Source organism: Paramisgurnus dabryanus, chromosome 3 (genome assembly GCF_030506205.2).
Source record: "Paramisgurnus dabryanus chromosome 3, PD_genome_1.1, whole genome shotgun sequence".
Taxonomy (NCBI): domain Eukaryota; kingdom Metazoa; phylum Chordata; class Actinopteri; order Cypriniformes; family Cobitidae; genus Paramisgurnus; species Paramisgurnus dabryanus.
In genome coordinates, this window is record NC_133339.1 from 23,093,885 (window position 1) to 23,116,699 (window position 22,815).

The 22,815-nt window shown below is 36.3% G+C and overlaps 1 protein-coding gene across 2 annotated transcripts; it reads left to right on the forward strand.

Annotated features, from left to right (window-relative positions):
• The first annotated feature begins 7,685 nt into the window (after window positions 1–7,685).
• On the forward strand, window positions 7,686–21,507 carry st8sia6 (ST8 alpha-N-acetyl-neuraminide alpha-2,8-sialyltransferase 6). 2 transcript variants are annotated; one of them, XM_065280105.2, is made up of 8 exons: window positions 7,686–8,260; window positions 10,316–10,390; window positions 15,460–15,540; window positions 17,542–17,577; window positions 17,879–18,023; window positions 18,233–18,345; window positions 18,522–18,614; window positions 19,424–21,507. In XM_065280105.2, the coding sequence occupies exons 1-8, from the start codon at window positions 8,175–8,177 to the stop codon at window positions 19,902–19,904; spliced, it is 1,110 nt and encodes a 369-aa protein (XP_065136177.1). In that variant the 5' UTR covers window positions 7,686–8,174; the 3' UTR covers window positions 19,905–21,507. The 2 variants fall into 2 exon arrangements, with proteins under 2 accessions (XP_065136177.1, XP_065136184.1); XM_065280112.2 differs by lacking the exon at window positions 17,542–17,577 and having other exon boundaries at window positions 7,691–8,260.
• Window positions 21,508–22,815: the final 1,308 nt, after the last annotated feature.

The following is a 22,815-nucleotide window of genomic DNA, read 5'->3' on the forward strand; positions in this document are numbered from 1 at the left end:
TAGTGTTGCGGAAAATCTCAAGTTAGGCTGAAGAGAAAATTAACACACTTGTCTTTTGGAATTGTATTCTTGCAAAAAGGTTTTATTTCATAGAAGTGGTGCCAAGAATATTTTAGCCACGAAACTGTTTTACTTTTTGTTGAAGCATGACTTTGTAGAATGGTTAAAAACTGATCTTTGGTTGGTTGGCAAATGTACACTGATGTATGATTAAAAATCTAGTTAAAACACATTATCATTGTTTACACAAGATCATGTTTCATGAAGATATTTTGTAAATTGACTATATATAAAATATATTTATCATTAGTAATATTTGTTGCTAAGGACTTATTTCAGACAAGCTTAAAGGAGATTTTCTCATTATATAGATTTTTTGCACCCTTAGATTCCAGATTTTCAAATAGTTATATCTCAGTCAAATATTAACCTATCCTTAAAACCATACATCAATGAACAGCTATGTATAAATCTCAATTTCAGAAAATAGACCCTTGGTTTTGTGGTCCAGGGTCACATACAGTATATGTGTATTCATAATGAGCCATGCTATTGTATTTAGATCTAGGAGCAGATTACATATGTGCACTAATCAGGATTGGATCGGTAGTGTTGTATTTGATATACCGCCTGTATTCCCTGAATACCTTGCATCTACCTTGTTCAACAATAAATTATCCCCCAACACATGAATGAATGTACACTTTATTACATCAGCATCACAGAGTTAGATAATAGGTCTTTCTTACCGTTGGGTTGAGTGCGTTGGTAGATATTCAGTAACCTTGGGCGGTGCCAGTACCAGCTTCAGCTGGATTCAACCTCGGAGCTCAGGTTTAAAATCTTGTTTAATTATGAATTATAATCTTAAAATGAATAACTTCACTCAGAGACTCATTTAAAGAATATTTTTCGAATCGCCATTAATAGCTGGCTTCGGTTTAATGAACAAACTTTTCATAACAAACAATAATGAATCAAAACAATAAAGCGATAAGTCTTCACCACGAGGTTCGGCCTCGATCATTCTGCAACATCCGTATTTATTCACTTTGGTCCAGGCATAACCGCAGAGAGGTTTCCTACACCCAGGGCCGGTTCTAGATATTTGGAGGCCCTAGGCAAAATTTATGTTGGAGGCCCCTCACACCCCTCTAATTTTCAGAATAATGTGAGAAAGTGTTATTCTACTGCGTAAGAAATCAGATGAGCACTACAGTTATTAAACATGTTTTTCCCCATTACTTTTACTTTTTATTAAGTTTTATCAACAAATTGATTAACTTTATGCTAAAATGTAATTAGAAATTATGCAAAACCACATGTGTTAAAAATTTGAAGGCAGTCACATTTATTAAAAACACCACCTTTTTGTGATAACACAGGATAACAGTTTTGCTTTCTCCAAAGAGTAAAATAAAAAAAACAGTACATTGCAAAAACCCTAACCGTAAAAAATTACAGGTGAACAACTTTTATTGTTTTTTTTATTTTAACTTGGTATAAAGAACAATTTCCCTCTTACTTAACCAATATACAGTATAAAGTTATCTATCAGACTATTGCAATACCTTTTATAAACTACCTTAAATATCCATACAAATCAGCTGCCACTGGAAGTTAAACAGACAAACTACTTTCATGATTTGAAAACTAAAATAAAGTGTAGAGGACTTAAAAGATATACAGACAGTTTACTCTAGGTAACGCCAGTTTTGTTTGCTGTTCGACTTTAAATACAAACCTTTTTAAATACAAACTTAATTCTTGCAGTAGCGGCGGCGCCGCATAAAGTTGAACTCACCTTAAAACTTTATTTAATGCTGTCAGTAGTGAATGTCGGACCAGCGCACATGGACTTAGCAGTTATGAAGGCCCCCCTTCCAAGCTTGAGGCCCTAGGCATTTGCCTACTCTGCCTATAGCTAGCGCCGGCCCTGCCTACACCTCCCCACACTCAGACGCTTGCTCTTTTCACCTTGCAGTTCTCTATGTGGCCGAAACCACACTTCACACTTTCGTACAATATCAGCAAAAACTAATAACTGAACTTAATTTCACCCTCATGTGGGTTTGTCAACTCTCCCGCCCATCATGTCAATTTAACTACCCCACAGTTTAAAGAGACTCATATGTCTTGTGTTTACATATTCTGGTAACGCTTTAGATTACAGCCCGGAAAGTACTACGTAAGTACAGCGAATTTACAGCGTATGTTTCTGTAATTATAGTTTACTTATGAAGTACGTACGTGTAATTACAAGGGAACAATTTATAATATTTGGGAAATAAAGGGGTAATAACCAGGAAAAATACAAATAATATATGCAGTAAAGTACTGCGTAAGTACAGCGAATTTATAGCATACATTTCTGTAATTATAGTGTACTTATAAAGTACATACATGTAATTTTAAGGGAACAATTTATAATATTTTCGGAACAAAGGGGTAACAAGCAGTGATGGGAATAACGGCGTTATAAGTAATTGGCGTTAGTAACTGCGTTATTTTTTTCAGTAACGAGTAATCAAATAAATTACTGTTTCCACCGTTATAACGCCGTTATTGTTACTGACATTAAAATGCTGCGCGTTACTAAAATTGATCTTACTGTAGTGATTTTCAGCCGCGTATGCTCACTCTCTAAGCCAAAAACACTTTTTTTCTCTTGTGTGTTGTGAGAAACATAACGGATGATGATTGGCTTAATTTCCATCGGTAGCCAACCAGAGGCAGAGTTCACAAAAAGGCCCGCCCACACGCGCAGTGCGAGGAGCCAGCACTGCCGAGCAGCAGTGTTAAAAAGTCTGAGCAACTTGGTCACTTTGTCGCTAGATTTAGCATCTTTCTATCACTTTAGCGACTTTATAGGACAAATCTAGCTATCTTTTCTGGCGTGGTTGGAGACTTTTGTAGACTGACATGAAAATACGCGTCGTTTTCTCTTCTCAACGAGCAGCGGTGCTTCTGCTGACTGTGCCCCATCTCAAAGCACTGACATGCAGCCCGGTCATCGCGCATCAATCACTCTGAAAACACCGGCGACAGGGCGATGGCAAGTACAACAAGCTCAAAGGTAGCGGACGCAAACACGAAGTATAAAGCACTACTTTTCCATTGTTGAGGTGAAAGGCAAGAATGTTTGTGTAATGTGCAACTTATGCCCATGAAGAAAAAGTCTCTCCACGTCTGTGGCTAGTAATTCTGATCTAATAAAGCACCTCACATCGTCACACGCTGCCACAAAATTAGTGATTTCTCTTTAGTATCCATTTTAGTCATTTAACATATTTAATTTTGTAAGGGGCATTCAAGTTATTTGAAATATTAAACATTTTTTAAGTAACGCAGTAATTACTTTTCCTGGTAATTAATTACTTTTATAATAATGTAACGCAGTTACTAACTCAGTTACTATATGTGAGAAGTAATTAGTAACTATAACTAATTCAGTGTTTCCCACAGATCTGAAATTTACTTGTGGTGGTAGCTGGTGAAAAGGGCAATCATTATTATCCACCGACAAAAAATGGTCTACTATACATGTAACAAAGAACTAATAATGTGTGACACAACACAATACTTTGATTTATAAAACATTCATATTAATTTCACATTATAGTTCATTAATCTAACCACCCCAAACTTTTTTTGCCATAAACAAAGCTGACACTGTTTGTCAAAGCACCACGAAAAAACTTGATGTTTTTGCACTGATATATGAAGCAATTTGATGACCCCTTTTATCAAACTCAATATAATACAATACTATGTATACTATAGCCTATATAGACAGTGCAGGTCTATAGATTATAAATGTGACTGATGTTATAATGGTAATAACTTCTATAAGCACTTTTACTGCTTCTGCTTTCTATTTCTCTTTTGCCGATTAAAAAAAAGCTTAATCCACTAATTATTTCAGATTTAAAAGTCTACTTGCTGTGCTGTCCCGATGACAGACTTTACATTACAGCTTTGCGTTTTTTATATCCTGAGTCAGCTAGAGCTTTGCTCATTCAGTATTAGCACTGCTTTTTGCTACAATCTCTGTGCAAACTGTTTAGATTTTAGTAAAGATATTGTCTATTAATAGTACGATTATTAAAAAATGGGATAAAGAAAATGAAGCGGCGCGTGGTCGTGACAAGAGCCAGTTGCTATCGCCATAGAAACCGGAGGCACGCTAAAACAGCACTCGAGCTTTAGCGCGGTAGCGCTCACGGCCGTTCTCCGATCGACTCGGGTTTTACACACAATATTAATCAGACTTGGGACCCGAAGTAATGAACTAGGACCGACCCGGACCCATCTGACCATTTAAAATATAACCCCGGAACCGTACGGGTCCCGCGTCCTCAGTGAAGAAAGACCTCTGGTAAAACTCTGCTCAAGTTCAGAAACATGAAAGGATACAATGAATGTGACACTGAGGTTGCTTCGCGTCGCGCCCAATTCATTGAGAAACAGAGAGCACGTGAACGGACACTCAACCGGAGAGACACAACGTGCTTGCACGCAAAATGAAGCCAACTTAGATGCTATAAACACATATGCACATAAGCATATGCGACCATTTTGGTCGCAGTGTGTTCCCTGGCTGCTCCGTATGTGCTGCTGCAGTTGATCCAGTTTGCCGCGCTGGATGATGAGTTTATGACGCGTGCATCATCTTCACGGTCACCCGACCCCCACCTCTCTCTCGCGCTCTCTCTCTCGCGCTCTCTCTTTCGCGCGCTCTCTCTCTCTATCTCTCTCTCTCCAAAACACGGGTCATCCAGTCGAGTTCAGAAATACGGAAATTCGTAAAGTGATTTTTTTTACTTGGGCGGGTCGCAATTTACCTGGGCGCAGCGCCCAAGTAGAGCCTATGTATGGGAAACACTGTAATTACTTTTTTAAAGTAACGTTCCCAACACTGGTAACAAGTGCCACTTTAATTTACAGCCCGCAGATGTTGTATTTACTCTTTAACTACGTGAAACAAGGGGTAACAAGTGCCACTTTAATTTACAGCCCACAGATGTTGTATTTACTCTTTAACTACGTGAAACAAGGGGGTAACAAGTGCCACTTTAATTTACAGCCCGCAGATGTTGTATTTACTCTGTAACTACGTGAAACAAGGGGGTAACAAGTGCCACTTTAATTTACAGCCCGCAGATTCTGTACTTACTCTGTAACTACGTGAAACAAGGGGGTAAACATTTTTGACTTAGACTGTAACAACACAAAACAGTAACTACAGAAAATACACTCTTAGAAAGGATGTGTTAATTTTTTACACATCTTTGTGTGTTAAGTTTTTAACACATTATGTGTAATTTTAACACATTATATATCATTTTGTGTTGATTTTGTGTTAAAATATAACACAAGTTGTGTTAAAAGTAACACAAAATGTGTTGTTTCTATAATAACACAGAGATGGGTGGATTTCGGGACAACGCATTTACTGTGTCGTCCCAGAATCAACACTAATGTGTTGTTTTTAACACATTTGTTCTAAGAGTGTAGTTCTAGTTTTGCTTGCTTTGTTTTCACCAAAGTTGCCTTGCCTATTTTTAATTTTGCTTGATGACCCAACAAATTCCTGTACTCTTTTTCTTTCTTAAGGTAAGTAACCTTTATTGAAAATTCTAAATAAATTGTATCGTACTAATAAATAGCATAAACACATTAACTGAATTTTAAGTTTTGTTTAGTTATCTAAAATACTTACTGCATATATTATTTGTTTTTCCTGGTTGTTACCACTTTGTTCCCCAAATATTATAAATTGTTCCCTTATAATTACACGTACGTACTTCATAAGTATACTATAATTACAGAAACATACGCTGTAAATTCGCTGTTCTTACGCAGTACTTCACTGCATATATTATTTGTATTTTTCCTGGTTGTTACCCCTTTGTTCCCCAAATATTATAAATTGTTCCCTTATAATTACACGTACGTACTTCATAAGTAATCTATAATTACAGAAACATACGCTCTAAATTCGCTGTACTTACGTAGTACTTTCCGGGCTGTAATCTAAAGCGTTACCCATATTCTTAGCAAAGAAAAATCAGCAGAAAAAAATACATGATTGGCATAAACGTTTTTCACACTCTCACTTCTAGAAGCTTCTTTTCCACTCTTCTATAAGCAACGCGTATCTGTTAAATCCCACAAACACAACTACATTAACACTCTTAAATTTTTTTACAATGTTCACCTCTGTCCCAATAGAGAAATTAGTTACTGACTTGGTCAATTCTCGAATCATCCTTATCAAAACCTTGTTTTGTTGTTCTTGTTTCTTTATTACTTGAATCATCAGGCTTGTGGTCTTGATGAACTCTTCTTTGTTTATAAAAGCGTTTTCTTCCCTTCTTGTCTTTTCCCTGCTCCTTTTTAATCTTCTGTCTTTTTCTTTTTGCAGACCTTGATTGATCAGATCAGTGACATTAATTTCAGTCTGCTGTGGGCGATTAGTATATTGCATTTCATCTTGTATATCATCTGATACAACAGTAGCAAACATGTAAAATAAGCTTTTTTGAAAGACTGTTACAGGCATTTTTCAGCAAGTTCAATGTGCATTAAATCTTTAAAAGTTTTACAAATCATTTAGAATCAATTGCTCAATACATAACACTGTTGCAACAGCTGATTTACCGGGGTATTTATTGGTAACTGTTTTAAAGTAAAGAGTTTGAGTGTGGTAAACAATAACTGGGCAGGTGAAAAAGCATCCAACTGTCAACATCAAGACTTTAGGTAAAAATTTCTACAAATGTGTGTTCTGTAATTAAGATGCACTCATCAAAATAAAGGTTACTAAAGGTTGTTTGTCAAGCTGTACACTTTTAAAAGTAAAAAAACTTGTTTACTTTTTTGTTTATTTGTTTTTAATTAAGTTTAAACTCTCTTTTTTTCTGTCTTTCTCTCTCTCTCTCAATTTTAATGTCAATGTGCTTTATTGGCATGACAAAAACTGGGCTGCGTACAAATATTGCAAATAAAAGTAAAAATATAACAGAACGTATATTAAAAGTAAAATAAGAATAAGAACCAAAAGCTAAACGCAATATTAAATAATACAATTTTAAGCAGTAATATCATCTACATATAGTGAAGACATTAAGTCAGGTCAGATTGATTTTCTCTTATTATGACATGCATACACATATTGTGCTGCTAACACACAGCAGTCCTTGTGTTCTCCTAAAAGAAAGATCAGTTTCTCATTGTTTAAAAGGGTGATTGTTCATTGTTTGTTCAGTGTTCTCTCTCTCTCTGTCTCTCTCTGTCTCCCTCTCTCTCTTTATATATATATATTTTTTCATAACTATTACCAGCACAAAAACTCTTCCATCTATCTTCTTTCACAAACTATCAGCAGAAACCGTGAAGCATGGGCTGCACACATGTGTGAGGGGTACATGGAGGGGTCACATCAGACTTGCATTTGATTGGCTAATGTCCGCTGCCCATTGCATTCCTTGATCATCATTGGCTCTTTCACTGAGGGGGAAAATACTCTGTTGCACACATACCCTTCTATCATAGCATGAGGTGCTGACATGGCCCGTGAGCTAATTCTGTACGCGCCACTCATATTACTGATATTACCCCAGGAGAAAAAGTGAGTGTGACTACTAGTGTGCATGACAGAGAGAGATAAAGAAGGAGGGGCAAACAAGTTGTGGACGGAGAGATGGAGAGAGAGAGAGAGGGGAGGGGGAGGGAGCTGAGAAGGCAGAAGCAACAGCTTGAGAAACCTGGGGAAACAGTGGAAAGTCGGTGCCGCTATTAAAGGAGAAGGAAGTGGGACAGGCAAGGAAACGTACAAGTATTATAACAAACATGCCTTAAAGAAGCGAGAGACGAGCGGGGGAATTAATTTTGGGTAAGAAAAGATCAGAATGAGAAGAAAGTGTGATGATGGATTAGTCATTGGATTAAGTTGAAGCAAAAGCAGCGGAGAGGTAAGAGGAGACCCCGGGCCTGTCGGCCAGAAAGGGAGAGAGAGTGACTGTGTCCAAAACCGGGTCCAGTAGTCAGGACAGACAGACACGGTAAAAAAAAACAAGAGAGGAAGTCGTTGGCAGTGGCAGCATCTGCATCTGAATGAGAGTTTACGAGAGATGCGTATCAGAGGATATGCGTGAGAGGGAACTCACGTTATGAAGACTTTAATGCTTTGGCTGCTTCCTGCGATTTTACTGTGCTCTTTCTTCAGTGTGGCCTTCTGGTTATTTCTCTCCAACAAGTGAGTATATCAGTTTCAGTCGGTCTGTACATGGACATTTTTTTCTATTCACAATGAAAACTTGAAAAGGATATATCACGCGACCGGCACGCACTTCTTTCAATCTTTTTCTGTCAGGTTTCGAATCTTTGCACTGCCAGTGCCTTTTCCCTCCTCATCATATGATTAGTAACTAACTACCTACACAAAATAAAATACTATGTCATATTTTAATATTTACTATAGTAAACTGTAGTAAAATTCCTAGATATTATAGCGTTTTTGAACCTTACCATAGTACGTAGTTTATACTATATGTTGTCAATAAGTAGTATACTACAGTATTTACTACAGCTTGTAAATTTGCTAGTTAATACTACAGAATACTAGGCTATATAGTATATAGCATACATAAGCAAAGTGTATTAATATTTACTAAAATATACTACAGCTTTTTAAAGTAAATATTAAAGTATACTACATTATTTACTACAGTTTATCAATTCACTATAGTTAATAATATTCTATAGATAGTGCTGTATACATTTACAAAGTGTAATTACTATAATATACCACAGTTTACTACAGTGTACTATATATAAAGTATTTTAAATTTAAATGCTTAATAACCTTCATTTAAAAGTTAAACTTTACATGTAAATTTGTTTACACGATTTCAATAAAGTTTAATATTAGATTAATAAATAATTGAATGTTTCTGTTTCCTTACAGTGCTGTCTTAAATTCATATGCGTATACCCAGCAAGCAATTTAAAAGATGTTTAATAGCCGTTAAAAAACAGCTCAAACATGTAGGCTAAAACCAGGCAAAATTTGGGCTGTCAGTGAACATTTTATAGACATTGGTCAAACCACAGCCCAAAATAAGTGAAATAAAGTAATAAATACTGTTAATGAAACCAAACACCTTATAATCACTGTTGACATTGCTTACGTGATGGCATATCATACATCTTATAAGATGTTTTGGCAAAAACAACATCTAACCAAATTCAAATTTATTTTGACTAGAAGTGGGTTACTCATAGCCAGACATATTAGACATCTGACATGTGATTTTGACTGTGTTTGTATACTTGTAGTGTGTTCATATTCACATTTATTCAATATTCATTAGTCAAAGGTTAGTGTACTCTTCACTGAAGTAAAGAGCTAATATATTAATGCAATTTTGCTGTTGAGTAAATGAAGAAATATTAAGTGTTGTAATAGCTTTGACCTGTGTCTGTCATGTGCTGTTACACTGGCAATGGCAGCTTTTAATCACACCGTGGCATGTAAGAGATTATCTGCCTGGAAACTTCACTGCACATATTATCCACTGGGAACTTTACCATACATAACAAACAAATTAAACATCTGTTATATTTTCCTTTGAAGATAGCACAATTATATATAAGCATCAAAAACCTGTGACCCAAATACAATTTGAGCTTTTAAGAGGGCAGAAATAAAAAAAAATAGCTTTCAATTAGTTAATGAAATAGTTCTCTTACACCACAGAAATAAATCACTCACAGATTAGATTTATCCTGAACTCAAAGGCGGTTGTATTTTGCAATCTGTATATGTGGAATAAAGGGAGTAACAGACAGCACGTGAGAAAAGGAAAAAGTTAAAAATAATAGGGAAGAGGGAAAATGTGTATGAAGAGACTCAGAAAGAAGGTGGTAAAGTTTCTTTTCACTAATCAATATTCTTACTCAGTCAATATTAAAGATATCAAGATTATATTTTCACAGAAAGTTCTTTACATTATGTAGGATGATTTTATGTAGACAACAGTAAATCACAAAAAATGACTTCAGAGTTAGTTTGATCATTGTTAAAGCTAGCAAAATAAATCAGTATAAAAAGTTAATTATTGTCCCAACAACTAGCTAAAGTGTAGCTAAATGCTTAAAAACTCAGTGCATAAGATAACAAGAAATCTTTGAAAATGTGAATAAACACCTGCAGAAAAACATGTCTCGATTGAAAGTTAAGACTTTTCAAAGATAAGACTTTGTTTGTCAACATTACGATTTTTTAACTTTAATTTCTTTTTCTCCACAGTAATGTAGTGCCTCATCCTTCACCTAAGATTGGCCAAAAAGGGTCAGATACATCAAAATCTTGCAAGGGATGCAAGTATGTGAAACATGCTTTTATTTTTATTTTTTATTATTTAACATTTATTTAACCAGGAAAGTCCTGTTGAGGTTAAAAACCTCTTTTTCAAGGGAGTCCTGGACAAGAGGCAGCAAAAACAGAGTCAATTTCATTTATAAAAGTTGTTACAGTACAAATATTTTAAAACATTAACAATTTATACAGATCATTTCAGGTTCTCTCAATCTGGCCTTAAACACATTTAAGGAAATAAGTTCAGTCTTTTTGCAAAGAGTTCCATGCAGAAGGGAGTGGAGTAAACAAAAGCCATTTTTCCCAGTTCTGTATGGGCAAATGGAACCAAGAGCAGCAAGTTATCGTTTGATCGCAATGAATAAGAACCAGCACTTCTCCATGTGATTAAATTACAGATGTAAGGTGGCAACAGACCCAGCATGGCCTTATAAATAAAAATATGCCAAGGTACTTATAAGAATGAACCACCTCTATAACATTTCCAGTCAAAGTGAACACAGGAGGAGGGGCTTGAAAAACCTTCTTGCTATTACTAAACAGCATAAGTTTGGTCTTATCAGCATTGAGAACCAGCTTAAGCTGCGATAGTGTACGTTAAACCACACCAAAAGCCTTCTGCAAAGTCTCAACCGCTTTAACTGGGGATGATCCAAAACAATAAATAATCGTGTCATCAGCATAAAAATGCATATTAGCATCCAACATATTTTGGCCTAATTCATTTATATACATAATAAACAAAAGATGACCCAATATTGAGCCTTGTGGGACCCCCTTGTGAACCTTCACTAATGCAGAACATAGACTGTCACATTTAATGCACATTTAAGTCCTGTCACTCAGATAATTCATAAACCATGAAACTACAAAATCAGACAATCCCAGACAAAGAAGCCTATGCTTTAGAACAGCATGATCCACTGTATCAAAGGCTTTTCGACAATTCAAGAAAAAGTGATGAACAAAATTTCTTTCCATCAAGAGCGACAAATATGTCATTAATTACTTTTGTAACCGCAGTGATGGTACTGTGATTTTTCTTAAAGCCTGATTGCCGTTTTGAAAGGAGTTCATTTGTGTATAAAAACTCTTTTAATTGGTCAGAAACAAGGGATTCTAAAATTTTTGACAAAACACACAAATTAGATATAGACCGTTTCAGCAGTAACAACATAAACAAGCGGCTGTTGCGGTCCGCACGTAACTTTCGGTAAACTCCGCTAAGAATAAATAACAACAAAGTTCTTTAAACGTAGTTTATTTATATAACAAGTAGGGCTGTCACTTTTCGTTCGAAAATCGATTGCACAATCGATCGGACCAACCAAAAAAAGTTTCGAAAACGAAAATAGGCAATCGATTTTAAACAAATATGTACACTATTAATTTTAAAAGAATTAAACAGTTAAAAATATAGATGTAACAAAACTCACAAACAAGCAGAAAAAGAAAATAAATAATTCCGAAAGTGCAGTAGGTGTGCGAAAGCTAGACAGAAAATACCCAGCAATTTTACGCACCTATAGTTTCACGCTTTCAATCGCTGCATCTAGTGTTTTGCAAAGAAAATGGAGGACACCGTCAATAAACCTGTGCAACACGAGAGAGCGTCGAAATTGTGACGTTACAGGAGATGAAGGAGTTATGACAAGGAGCCACCCTTGCGAGCTGACAGCAACCCGCTTTTGTGATGGAAGATTGGCAGTACGAAATACGCAGCTGGCAACGAAGTACCCGAGTTTCCCTGGGACATCAGTGTGGTCGGAGTGCGTCTTCTCAACAGATGGACATATAGTGAATGAAAAGCGCTCTGCTCTTGACCCCTAAAATGTTGATCGACTTGTTTTCCTGACCAATAATTTGTAATGGCCCTATTCTTTTTGCGCATTTCATTATGCCTGCCTAGTGCCGCCTAAGTGTCGGTTACGTTTAATAAAAAAATACACAGCATGTTCTCAACTTCAAGTAAGTCTATTTAAAGTTTCATTTTTGAACAGTTGTTTGAAATGGATCGAATCATTATTTAAAATAATTTTTGAATTGCCTAAATCATAAAAGCAGCCGGTTGAAGCCTGCAGTAATGTTTTTCATTTATGGCAGCAGTCCACTCTGCATATTTTTTTAGAGAATGTTGCACTACTGTTGCTGTTTTTTATTCTGCACGAAACTTAATGACAATGAATAAGAAATATTGCTGACTTGTGCGTTTCAGGCGCTCTCTTTACATTTGTCTGTTATTTGGCGTTGAAAATGGAAACGTCTTTTTTAGACATGGAAAATCGATTTTACAATCGATTCAATGAACACTTATATATTAAAAATCGAAAATGATTTTTTCACAAAAGTGACAGCCCTAATAACAAGCAAAAAAACAACACATAGGTTACCTAGGAAACCAAAACATTTGTTATTTTTGACGAGGCATTTGTTCAAGAGATCAGTTTAGTAACTAGTCAGACCATTAAAAAAACGAAACCGGAAGTAAGGTTCGGATCCAGACGTGTATCACGTGCGTCCGATGAAACCGTCTATAGGCCAATAGTTGGTTAAAACTGCTGGATCACCTCCTTTAAACAAGGGAGTAACAAGAGCTGACTTCCAAACTGATGGTATTTCATTACTTTGATAAATTAAAAAGAATTGTAAGGGGCTCTGCAACAAAATCAGCCGCCTTTTTAAAAAAAAAGGCTCTATTAAATCTGGTCCAGGAGGTCCACGACAGAATCTGGTCCAGGAGACATCAATTCTGTCGTAGACCGGGAAAGAGTTTTTTAAAACAAATTTTGGAGAGCTTCATTATTTTTATTCACAGAAAGGGACTTGATGACGTTCCAAAATTTCTGCGGATTAATTAAGGTTTTCACTCGTGACTGATAAATAATATTCTAATTTAGCCTTTTTAATAAGAGAGGTACATTTATTTCTTAATTGTCTAAAAAGGGACCAGTCAGTGGCAGAATCACCATTTCTAGCTTTAGCCCATGCCACATTTCATTGATGGATAATATCTGTCAACTCTGGAGAAAACCAAGGGTTTTCCCGTCCCTTCACTCTGTGCTTTGTCCAAGGAGCATGTTTATTTACAATTTTCTCAAAATTCTCCTTAAAAAATGTCCAGGCAAGCTCAACATCAGGCAACAGACCTAGCTGTCCCCAGTTAATTAAAGATAGATCATGATGATTGGCTTGCTCATTAAAATTTTTCAAATTCCTCTTTCTAATAATTTGCGATTTACATTTGAGTATTTTACTGCCTCTCGAAGTAGCAATAACACAGTGATCACTCAGATCATTACAGAAGACACCCATGGATAAAAAATTGTGTGGGACATTTGTTAAAATTAAATCGATTAAAGTAGATTTATCTGGATTTTTGAAATTAGGCCTTGTAGGTACGTTTACCAATTGGCTAAGACTGATAGAATCACAAAAAGATTTAAAATCATCAGAAACAACATTTAGCCAGTCCCAATTTAAGTCCCCGGCCAGTAAAAGTTCCCTATTAAATCTAGACAATAGAAGCTTTAAAGATGATAAAGCATCCCTTGAGGCCGATGGAGGTCTATAACACCCCACAATAGTTATTGAAAGGGACTTAAATATTTCAACATTTAAGGCCAAAATCTCCATTTGCTTGCTGAGAGATTCAGACAGTACAACTGATACTCCAAATCTTGATTTAACATAGATAGCTACGCCACCACCTTTCTTCGGCCTATCACTACGAAAAAAACATTATACCCATGCACATTTATATCTTTATTAGTGATTGATTTCGTCAACCATGTTTCCGAAATGATAACTATGTCTGCATCTGTAGATTCAATCCAAATTCTAATCCTGTCCATTTTGGGTAGTAAACTGCGAACATTAAGATGAACAAATTTAAGTCCAGGCATTGATTTAAATTCAGCAGGGGTCAAGACATTTTGCAAACAAGGGCCGGGATTGGGCTGCACATTTCCAGATAGAAGTAGAAGTAGTGAAATCATCAATCTGCATTTCCCAATATATTTTGAAACCGGCCTATCATATGCTGAAACCAGGCAGTGCCTATCCTTACTTGCAAAAGACAAATTATACAAACAAAAAAATTTAGCAGTTTAGGCAAATCCCAATACAAACCATCCAAAAGTCTAGGTTCCAACAAAAATATAATGGTTCCTGGTGCATGTCAATACTGAAAACAAATCACCCTAGAATCAGTACCCGGTTCAAAGTTCCAAGTGACCAACATGGATAAGAAAATAAAAAACAATGCCATCATCATTAATTTACTAATAATAATAATAACAGTACCAGTTTATCCTGGAGTATGGTCCAGTTTCCAAAATGTTATTGCAGGCTTAAGTTTGTTTTCCCAAACTCCAGGAGATTGTAGCAGGCCAGGCCCGTTAGCCTAGCCTCCAAGATGAAGAGTAAGACTCAGGCTGGTTTGCCCATGCTCCATGAGATTAAAGCAGGCCAGGCCCGCTTGCCTAGCTCCAGGAGTATATAGCAGTCTCATGCTGGTTTGCCCAAGCTCCAATGAAGATGTAGCAAGCTCAGGCTGGTTAGCCCAAGCTCCAAATAATATATCGCAACCCAAGGCTGGTTAGCCCAAGCTCCAGAACGATGTAGTGAGCTCAGGCTGGTTTGCCCAAACTCCTGGAGAATGTAGCAGGCTCTAGCCTGTTTGCTTGACTCTGTTTAGCCTGGGCCAATAAGTTCAATTTGGTCAGGCTCAGATTAGCAAAAGTAGCTCAATGCTGAGATATTTTTATAATAATCCACAATCTTCTTAAATGTCCAGAATAAAATTTCCAAATAAATGACTTATTACTTAAAACTACAACTTAAAATGTGTAAAATACTATAAAATCCATACTATGATGTCCATTTAAATGAAATCAGTCCAGAGAGAGACACTGAGCAAACATTTAACTAGCTGCCATCTTGGATTTTTATTACATTTTACCCAACACAATGTCTTGTATGCATTTATCCATCTCTAGCTAAAGCAATATAAAAAAATGGGTTGAAAATAAGTGTGTAAGATTTGTCAGTTTGTCATGTCCATCGATTTCTTTCAGAGACAATCTATTAATTGCCAAAGCATTGGAGAACTACTCAAGTGAATGGAAGGCAGTGGAGGGAAACATTAAAAAGTTCAGGTAAAACAAGCTTTATCAATAATGTTATTTGATATGTGCATGCTACATTTCTTAATAATCTACTATTACACAGTAGATAACAATGTTGTCATTAGCATATTTTAACAGACAATACTAACACAAGTTAAACTCTCATAATCTAATTATGAGTTTATGAGTTCATGGATTTCACATTGTTTTCAATATTTGACATTATTATTCAGTCAATATTAAAGATATACTTTGCTAATACACTCTTAAAACAAACGGTGCTATATAGCACCAAAAGAGGTTCTTTGCTCGTAATCATAAAAGAACCATTTTTAGTGCCATATAGCACCGGTGAAGCACCTGTATAGAACCTGTGAAGCACCTGTGTAGAACCACATAGTGCTATGTAGAACCATATGTGGTGCTATATGGCCCCCATATGGTTCTTCACTGGTGCTTCACCGGTGCTATATGACACTAAAAACCGTTCTTCTATGATTACGAGCAAAGAACCACTTTTGGTGCTATATAGCACGTTTTTTTAGAGTGTAGTGAACCTGTGGTAAATATTTGATTAGCTAAGTTAGCGAACACAAATTTACCATATTTACAGATGAGACTGAACTGAACTGAACTGAAGTTAGTAATGGTGCTACATTCACTGCTTCTTTATAGGGAGTCATTTCATTTCTGCATGACATTGAAAGTTACATTGCTGATTTTCAACCAGATTTGTATTGTTACAATGTTAGGCTATTTGTAAATGAACAATGGTTATTCTTTATCCGTACTACAGAGAAATTCTTGTTTATTTGTCAGCTTCATCTGGCACACCGGGAGCTGACAAAAGTTGTTGGTCCAGATTACATGAAAGGGTTGACTCAGATAGCAGATTCAAGATTGTATACATGTTTTTTATTATTATATACCCCAATAAATAACAATAACAACAACAGAACACCTTCCTACTGGCCAGTTGAGCTCTGAAGTTGAGCTCTTGAGGTGGATTGTGGGAATGCAAAAGGCACGAAAACATCCTTACATGCATTTGGTCGCATACAGTCAGACTGTTTTAGGCTGTTTGGCAGATAGACGCACTGCTACCTAACAGATTTATAATTGGATGCTGAATTTGGAAATAATCAATTGGGAACATCGAGCATGAAATCGTAAATGATAATGATTAAAAAACTTACAGAAACAGCTGGAAAAGAAGTCCAGGCTTGAAAAAAAAGCATACTTACGGTCAGATCTTTTCTAGTCCTCGTGCCTGTTATGTGCTAAACGTCCTAAGGCTGTTGCGTTTTTGTTTTATTATTAGATTGTCACATGACTGCAACACAGTAGAATCAGTGTATATGGGTCAGAAAAGCCAGGACTCCCATTGAAAAACCATTGACACTGACAAAACATGCTATTGATGATTGAAATGTGGTGCAGTGCACTTTAAAAACAAACGGTTCTATATACCACCAAAAGGGGTTCTTTGCTTGTAATCATAGAAGAACCATTTTAGTGCCATATAGCACCAGTGAAGCACCAGTGTAGAACCATATATGGGCCATATAGCACCACTATAGCACCACATATGGTTCTACATAGCACTATATGGTACTACACGGGTGCTTCACCGGTGCTATATGGCACTAAAATGGTTCTTCTATGATTAAAAGCAAAGAACCACTTTTGGTGCTATATAGAACCGTTTGTTTTTAGAGTGTATGCCTGAAGTGTGTGTTATCTAACATTTCTAGACCTTATATATTTCATGACCCAGTTAAAATTTTAGTACCTTTGCAGCTCCATAATGATCTTTAGCTGTCATAAATCTGTATTTACTGGTGAGATTTATTGCAAGAGTTTCATTTTATTTTAAAATTATTCACAGCTCTCTGGGACACTTGATTCTGATTGGTTAGTTGTGACATTCTGAGGTCTGACTTTCCCACTTTTAACCGTTAAAACTGATAACACACGCTCATCGGGTAATGCGAGTTATATTGATCTGTACTACTTATATGTTTAATGCAGCACTTCTATTCTCACGCCAGCATGGATTATTTACAAGTGAGCTATTTCAAATCAATATTTAATGTTTAATTATGGTCTATGGCAAATAGCCGTCTAGCCTCTAGCCTTCAGCCCTGTCAGGGGTTATCTTGCAAATGGCTGGATGTACTATTAACTATTGGGAGCAGTATGAAATTAATATGATAGGATTGACAGTTTACTTAACAAATGGATTTTTGCTAAATAATAATTTGTTATTATTGATAATTAATTAATTCATAAAAATTGCATCATATAGATAGTAATGCCCCCTTAATGAAAAGTGAATTTAATGTAAAGTTGTCTGTATTTTTTTCAGGTCAATACTAAGCAGCAAGTGTCATGGTGTGTCTAAGGCTGTGGTCACGCAGAGTAACACACCAGTGGGTTCAAATGTTGTCTATGATGGAGAGAGGAGAAAGCCACTGCAGGTGACACCTGCTCTGTTCAACATCTTTGCTAAGGTAGTAAGTGTGTGGGTTTTAAAAAAATATGTTTAGTTAAAACAATAATACATTTGGGAAGAAAAAATGTCCCTATTTATCTTAATTCACTGTTGTGTTTGCTTAATGTATGTGTAATGTATAGACACATATATTGTATGTATTATGTTAGCAACACGTTTTCTCATCATATTAGGATTACATTGAGCACTGTATGTGTGTGTTTGTAGAAGCAGCCCTTTGGAAATGCCACATTTGAATCGTGTGCTGTGGTGGGGAACGGAGGAATTTTGTCCAATAGCAGCTGTGGAGAGAAAATTAATTCAGCCCAGTTCGTCATCAGGTCTGTATCAAAAACAAATGTGTGACCAAATCATAATCAAAATGATTTCAAAATCGAAATTCAAAAAACAATTCCATAATATTAACTTTATACTGCTTGCAATAGCTGGTGCAGTGCATGAAGATGATTGGCTAGTATGTCATCAATGAACCCATTGTATACCTCTGTGTTGTTAGATGTAATCTTCCACCACTAGGGAACGGATATGAGCAAGATGTGGGAAACAAAACAAACTTGGTGACTGCAAACCCCAGCATCCTCCATGAGAAGTGAGTCAGGGATTTTGATTGTTTGATTTTTGTGTTTCTAGATATCTTGTCTTCAATATGCGACCAAAAATGAGACTTAAAGGGATAGTTTACCCCAAAATTAAAATTCTAATATCATTTAATTGTTCCAAACCTGTATACATTACTTTGTTCTGCTGAACACAAATAAAAATTTTGAATAATGTTTGTAACCAAGCAGATCTGGGGCACCATTGACTTCCATAGTACAAACAAATAATCCTATGGAAGTCAATGGTGCCCCAGATCTGTTTGGATACAAACATGATGATCTTAACATTCGGTCTTTTGTCTTAAAGGGGACATTTCAGTAGATTTTTAAGATGTCAAATAAATCTTTGGTGTCTCCAGAGTCCAGAGTACCTATGTGAAGTTTAAGCTCAAAATATCATATAGATAATTTATTATAGCATGTTAAAATTGCCACTAGGTGTGATGAAAAATGTGCCATTTTGGGTGTGTCCCTTTAAATGCATATGATTTCTGCACTAAATGGCAGTGCCGTGGTTGGATAGTGCAGATTAACGGGTGGTATTATCTCCTTCTGACATCACAAGGGGATCCACATTTCAATGACATATTTTTTCACATGCTTGCAGAGAATGTTTTACCAAAACTAAGTTCACTGGGTTGATCTTTTTCACATTTTCTAGGTTGATAGAAGAAGCACTGGGGACCCAATTATAGCACCTAAACGTGGAAAAAGACAAATTTGATATTCTTTCTAATGTTTAAACTTGCTCCAGGTCAAGATTAACATAAAGCATAACTTGTAAAAATGATCTTTCCAGGTACAGCGGACTGATGGATCGACGTCGTCCGTTTGTGGAAAGCCTCCGTCCCTACGGACAAGCCTTACTGCTGCTGCCTGCATTCTCCTACGGCCACAACACACCCGTATCCCTGCGTGCCTTTTACACACTGGAGGACTTTGGCAGAGAAGGTCCGCTGCCCATTTTCCTGAACCCGGACTACATGAGGAGACTGTCGAAATTCTGGCGCGAACGAGGGCTCAACTCGGTTCGCCCCAGCACAGGACTCATCATGGCTAGCTTGGCGCTAGAGATGTGCACTAACGTCCATTTGTACGGCTTCTGGCCTTTTAATAAACATCCGGACGACAGTCGTCCGATCACCAACCATTACTACGATAATCGGGAGAGCAAAAAGAACGTACATTCCATGCCGGCTGAGTTCGAGCATTTATTAAAACTCCACAAGGATGGTGTGCTGCATATACACCTGGGCGAGTGTCAACCCAACCACAGGTAAAACACAAGCCTCATGTACATCCGTGTATGTACATCCCCACAGAATACCTCTTCATCTGATCAAGAACTGCACTACCATGAAGCTGAAAGATTTAAGGCCTTACTGAACAAGAAGCAGCGTTGAATGTAAATCTGTATCATTTGTATGGCTGACTTAGCAGCTATGAACATTCATTGCCTTAATTTTAGTTTTTCTTTTTAAATATTTTGCACAGTAAATGATCGGTTAAAATGAATGTGACGATGTTAGCCTCTGAACTGTGAAGGAATTTAATTAGGAAAATGCCTTAGAGGAGCATCCTCCCTAAACACCCTATGCACTCCTTCACGCGTTTATGCCTTAGTCAGCTTTGCACATGCTCACTATTGGTGATCCTACAGCTGTTGCCACTCATTCATGCCAAATGCTGGATGCTTAAAATGAGAAGAAATCTGATTTCAGATGTGCACTATTATTTATAATAGCATGAGCACTGAATTCAATCTCCGACATACACTCGCAAACTTCCCTAAGCACTTTTTGAAGTGCCTTCAACTTTATGAAGTAGACGTATGGTGTGTGTAAAGTCTACTCATTGGTATCCTTCAGGAAGATCCATAGACCACAATGCAACCCCATTGCAATGAACTTTCTATACTGTATTTTACACTGTTTTTGAGATCTGATCACAGCAAAGTCTTGCTTCTTTCTTTTGAGATGAGTTGCAAGCACTGGTCTACGGTCATTTGTGCAACATAAGCAATGACGTACATTCGAGTGAATGAGGGGAAGAGCATATAGGGAAGTGTACTTGACCCCAGCCCTGAACTCTGATATTAGCTACAGTAAGGCTATGTCCGCATTAATCTGGATATATTTTAAAATCTTTTGTGCATTTACACTGAGGATATTTGTCTGTAGTAAAAAATCTCTTATAAGTGAATTGATTTGAAACTGTTGTAGTGTGAACTGTATAAACCATGATATGTATTTGTTTAGTCATGTGATGCAGTCCATTCAACTTAGCAACCCCAAGTTTAACCTCGGCCTTAAATGTGTAAAGATCACCTGACAGATTTGAAAAGAGCACATGGTTTTTAAATCCTGTTACTGCACATGTGATGAAAGCTTAAGTGTTTACAGATGTGCAGTGAGGACGTTACTGGGTAGGTTTTGAAAAGTATGTGTGGAGATGTTTTGAAACAAAAACACTTTTCAAATGTATCTGGATTAATGTGAACATGTGGGCTTATAAGAGATATTGAGAATATCTGGATGATTGAAAACACGAAGCAAGAAGAAACATCAGTATGACTTAAAAAATAGGAGTTTTTCACAGCGATGGCATAAGAACCAGATTTGGTTTCCCAAAGAACCTTTGTCAAAGGTTCCTGGAACAACTTTCTAACCTTTTTATACAACCTTTATCCTTTACAAAAATTTTAAAGTTCTTTATGGTACCATACAGTCAGACAATAAACCTATAAGTACTTTTTTCTTTAGGACTGTAGTGGCAAAACCAAATGTGCCAATTTGAATGCCCAATCTGAGCATGGAAATTTTCACATATGCATTACTGTGTTTGGTTTGAATGATTAATAAAAAAAATACATTTCAGATAAAATCCAGAGCTTCTGTGCATTTATTGTTGTTAACTTCTGTTTTTAAAGGGAACCTATGGTCTGATTCACAATTTTACATTTTCTTTGGTGTGTAAGTGTGTATTAGTACGTTGACGATATCTAAAAGGCACAAACCCCAAAGTAAACAATGACGCAAGTTATCGTCTCCAACATAAATCTCTTTTCTTGGACTACAACAAACACACGGATTGTAGGCAACAGTTTACTTCCTGGGATTGGTGATGTAGACAAGACCGACATTATCATAATTCCTCCCGCTTCAGACTCACAGCCTGTAAATTAACTCATATTATTGCATTGTGACCAAATCTTTTAAACATGGTAAGGAGCGTCACATTTCCGGCTGACTTCAGAGGTATTCAGGCCAATCACAATGTACAGATTATCTGGTCAATCAGGGACAGAGCTTTTCAAATCGATTAGTTTGATTCAAAATCCGTGCGTTTCAGAAAGAAACGGAAATCCGGAGCTACAAAAATGTACAGTATGTGGAAAATAATGTGTTTTTAACCATAAACCACGCAAACACATTTTATCATACCAAATACACAAACAATTTTTTTAGAAATGAAATAGGTACTTTAAGTTTAACCTGACCACATTAAAAGCTAAGTGTAATTAATAGTAATTATCATTACTAAATAATAATATCCTAAATTCAATATTGCTGTCTTGTGAATGTTTTTTTCCCTTTTTGATGCATTACTAATATAAAGCGCTTTAAAAAAAACACAAATATGTGTAGGGGTGTTTTTCTGAACAGGGTTTATATTAAAATGCATATTTGAGCTGCCTTAAGTTAACCTCCTAAGACCCGAGCTTTGGTTTGGCTTGCATTTTAGATTTCTTCCAGCTATTTGGGGTTAGGAAGAACCAATAAATATAACCAAATATTTTCATTAAACATGAAGCTCTTTTTTTTATTATTATGTCACCAGTTAGACAGAATTTAGTATTATGGTGCACACAACAAAAATGTGATGTCCACATATGGACACCAGGTTGTAGGTTACTTTAAAAACAACTTATCTTACAATATATTCGTGTCATTGTTTTGTCCAAGAATGCACACCAGTATTGTGTTTTGTGCGGTATATTTGTAAAAACGACTTAAATATCTTAATATAACTAAGGCCTAGTCCTGGATTCATCTAAACCCTGTCCCCATAATGTTTAATTGTTGAAAGTGGAGTTCGATCTGGGCCCTGTGGTAAAATATAATAAACCCATAAAAAGATGCTCAATGGCCAGCGGTCACGACACAAAAATAATTAAACTAAGTGAAATCC